The 3,448-nt window shown below is 50.8% G+C and overlaps 1 protein-coding gene across 4 annotated transcripts in view; it reads right to left on the reverse strand.

Moving 5' to 3' along the window:
• The window catches only part of RCC1 (regulator of chromosome condensation 1), a 21,271-nt gene that overhangs the window by 5,019 nt on the left and 12,804 nt on the right, over nucleotides 1-3,448 (reverse strand). For 2 of the 4 annotated variants that reach the window (XM_023507465.1, XM_012812016.2), the window contains exons 2-5: nucleotides 2,851-2,932; nucleotides 2,226-2,276; nucleotides 706-893; nucleotides 348-527 (exon numbers count right to left, since the gene is read on the reverse strand). In XM_023507465.1, the coding sequence (XP_023363233.1) occupies nucleotides 348-527; nucleotides 706-893; nucleotides 2,226-2,276; nucleotides 2,851-2,923 (492 nt within the window). In that variant the 5' untranslated portion in view covers nucleotides 2,924-2,932. The remainder of the gene's footprint in view (nucleotides 1-347; nucleotides 528-705; nucleotides 894-2,225; nucleotides 2,277-2,850; nucleotides 2,933-3,448) is intronic. The other 2 variants (XM_023507466.1, XM_012812017.2) reach the window with 1 other exon arrangement.

A 3,448-nucleotide genomic window follows, 5' to 3' on the forward strand; every position in this document is an offset into this window, starting at 1 on the left:
CTGAATCTGTTTATTAACCTATATTCCTCTGCCTTGAAAACTCTTAAGATCTCTGGGATGCGACAATCCCTGCCTCCCTGCCCCAAGCCTCCGGAAGAGGGCTGGATGGCCAGGGGGAGGCTGAAGGTAGGGAGATGGGTGAGGACAGTGGGCTTCCTGGATCAGCCAGAGGTGTGGATAGGCCTGGACGATGAAGCCAGAGACTTGGGTCTGGGCCTCAGTTGTACCTATGGGCTTTCATCTCCCCAACAATAAGCATAATGGGGGCATGAAGGTGGATTACCTTTGGGGCCCTACCAATTGATTACACCTGCCAGGACCCAGGAGTTTTCCAGACCCAGCCTTACCCGAAAGGAGCCCCAAAGGAAGACACGGCCATCCTCGGTGAGGGCTGCTGTGTGACTGTCTCCTGCTGACACCTGTACCACCTTCTCTTGCAGTTCCACTTTGCCAGGGACCATCTCTGAGCCCTCCACTGATGTGTCCCTTCCCAGAGCACCTTCATCATTGCAACCGAAGGAATAGACCTGTGTCCAGGATGCCCCATTAGTGTAAGGTCTGTCTCTCAGTCCATTCTGACTCAGGCCACTCCCTGCTTAGCTAGTCAGCTCTATCTCCAAGGTGAAAAGTGTGCGGCTCAAAGGTCCTGCCCCAAGCCCCCCAACCCCAGGCCTTGTCCAATCCTGTGCCAACCCCACAACCTACCTGGCCACTTTTGCTTAGACACACGGTGTGCATGCCCCCAGCCTCGGCCTGAACAATATCCTCTGGAATGGGCACCAGGGCTGGCTTCTTCCTCTCCATCACATTCTCACCTAGCCCCAGCTGGCCCACATCGCCCTGGCCCAGTGTCAGCACCAAACCTGGTTCTGTGTTGTGGGACCTGTGTGAGACTGAGGGGTGAAGAAGACAGCCCTGAGTGTGTAGGATGACAGGACAGAGGGAAGGTCACTTCATGGGCTCTGGGATCACACAGACCTAGGTTCAAGCCCCTGCTCTGCCACAGACCATTAGTATCATCTTTTCTGAGCCTATGTTTCTCATCTGTGAAACAAGGATAACAAAAGTTCCTCTCATAGGGTTTTTGTGAAGATTAAACACATTGGCTGGGTGCAGTGGCTCATGCCCATAGTCCCAGCCACTCAGGAGGCCGAGGCAGGAGGATTGCTTGAGCCCAGGAGTTTGAGACCAGGTTGCACAAGAATGGGGCCCCATCTCTACTAAAAATAATAGAAAAATTAACCAGGAGTGTGGTGGAAGACTGTAGTTCCAGCTACTCTGGAGGCTGAGGCAGTCAGATCACTTAAACCCAGAAGTTTGAGGCTGTTTTGAGCAAGGCTAATGCCATGGCATGCTAGCCTAGGCAACAGAGTGAGATTCTGTTGCAAAAAACAGAAACCAAAAAAACAAAAACAAAAAACCCTGAGTACATTATTATGAGAGGGAGGAAATGGAAACAAAGAGACATCTACACAGTGAAATGAATCTTAGTAGGGAGGGTTAAAGAGGACAGTGAGGACACAACATGGTTTTCCTAATTAGCTGGAAGAGCCATGGTGTCAGCAGTCAGCTTTCAGATAATAATGTCTACCCTTTACTGACTGCATATTCTAAACTGCTTTGCAGTTTGGCCAGGGGCCGGTTCAAACCAATCACCCTCAAAATATGGGGGTCATCTCCCCCACATGTAGCATCTCCCAAATTATGCTACATACTTTCCAGATTTAGGATTCTGCTTTACAGAATCCTAAGGAACAGAGCTCCCCAATTCAGCAACTTCCCCAGGGTCACAAAGCTGAACTGAGTCTGCTGAGTCTGCACTGAAACCAAAGGAGACCATCTGGGTCAGAGCACCATCCTCAACCTCCATCGTGGCCACTCTTTGTATTACCAAGCTGTGATTTGTAACTCCTGGGCATATTCACAGAAGAAAACTATCCCCTACAGGACCTATCCAGCAGCAGACCAGCCGCTGAAGAGGAAAGAGCAGGAGTAAGAGTGAATGGAGCCACTTGCGGAGAGGTAGGCACCAACCAGCGGGCGGCACAGGGCCCCCTGCTGGCCAATGAAGGCCGCTCGTGGCCCCAGACGGCCAATGGCGTCCAGCCCCTTTCCTGGGGGTGTGGCCACAGCGGCGAAGGCCGCCTTGGCCTGCGCAGAGGGTGCACTGGGCAGGGAGCCGCCTGGTCGAGTTGTCTGGGTAGGAGGGCTCAGCCCACAGGCACCTTGGCAGGAGCGGGAACCGGGAACTCGGCGGGAGGTAGCAGCCCTCACGCCTGTAAAAGACAGACACCGTCTAAGCTTGGGTTCACACTCGCCCCTCCCAGACTGGGGTGGCTCTTCTCTCCTCCCTGTCCTCCAGGGGAGGTCTCAGGAGAGAAGAAGGCACAGCCACCTCCCTCAAATAACTGCCAGGCTATTATCCCATTTAATCCTCACAACAGCCCAGAGAGGTTAGTGCTGCTCTCGCCTCAATTTTATCAAATGGATAATCCATATTCAGCAAGATTAAGTGACTCAACCATGGTTACACAGCTAGAAAGTGGCAGAGCCAGGACTTGAACCCATTCCTGGAGATCAACGGTCCTAACCATAATGCATTACTACCTGGGATAAGGCCCTAGGATCTAGTTTTTTTTTTTTTTTGCCAGTACTGCCTTTTAGATGAGTCTTTGTGCCTTTATGAGTCCCCAAGAGTGGGATTCAATGTGCCATAGGAACCCTTTAGCTGAGAGCCATCCCTGCTGATCCAAGCCCCTCATTTTCAAGTGTCAAGGAGGAAGGATTATAGTCCCAGATTCTCAGGGCTCCAAGAGGCCACCCACACCCAGAAATAGGAGGTCAACTTACCCTTCACCTTCTTGCTTTTGGGGATGGCATCTTCTGGGGGTGACCTTCTCTTAGCTATGCGCTTGGGTGGCATCTTTTGGTCCTGAAAAACCCACAAATTACATGTAAGAAATGGTAAACATTTTCCTAATTGACAATATTTATCAAAAACCCTAAAAAAAACTAAGAGGAATTGCTAGCAATTACACTTCCCAAAATTTTTTGTTGCAGTTGTCATTGTTGTTTAGCCGGTCCCGACTGGGTTTGAACCCACTGCCCTTGGTGTATGTGACTGGTGCCATAACCACTGTGCTATGAGTGCCAAGCTGTTTTTAAAGGAGCATTACAGGAGATTTTTTAGTCTGTTGTAAAAAAATTAAAACATTGGGTTCAGTGCCTGTAGCTCAGCAGTTAGGGTGCCAGCCACATGCACTAGGATTGGTGGGTTCAAACCTGGCCCCAGCCTGCTAAACAAACAAACTAACAACAACAAAAAATTGGGCAGCGCCTGTGGCTCAGTGGGTAGGGTGCTGACTCCCATATATTGAGGGTGATTGGTTCGAACCAGCCCCCAGCCAAACTACAACAAACAAATAGCCGGGCGTTGTGGTGGGCACCT

This window comes from Otolemur garnettii, unplaced genomic scaffold (genome assembly GCF_000181295.1).
Source record: "Otolemur garnettii isolate 467f Iridium unplaced genomic scaffold, OtoGar3 scaffold00184, whole genome shotgun sequence".
Taxonomy (NCBI): Eukaryota; Metazoa; Chordata; class Mammalia; order Primates; family Galagidae; genus Otolemur; species Otolemur garnettii.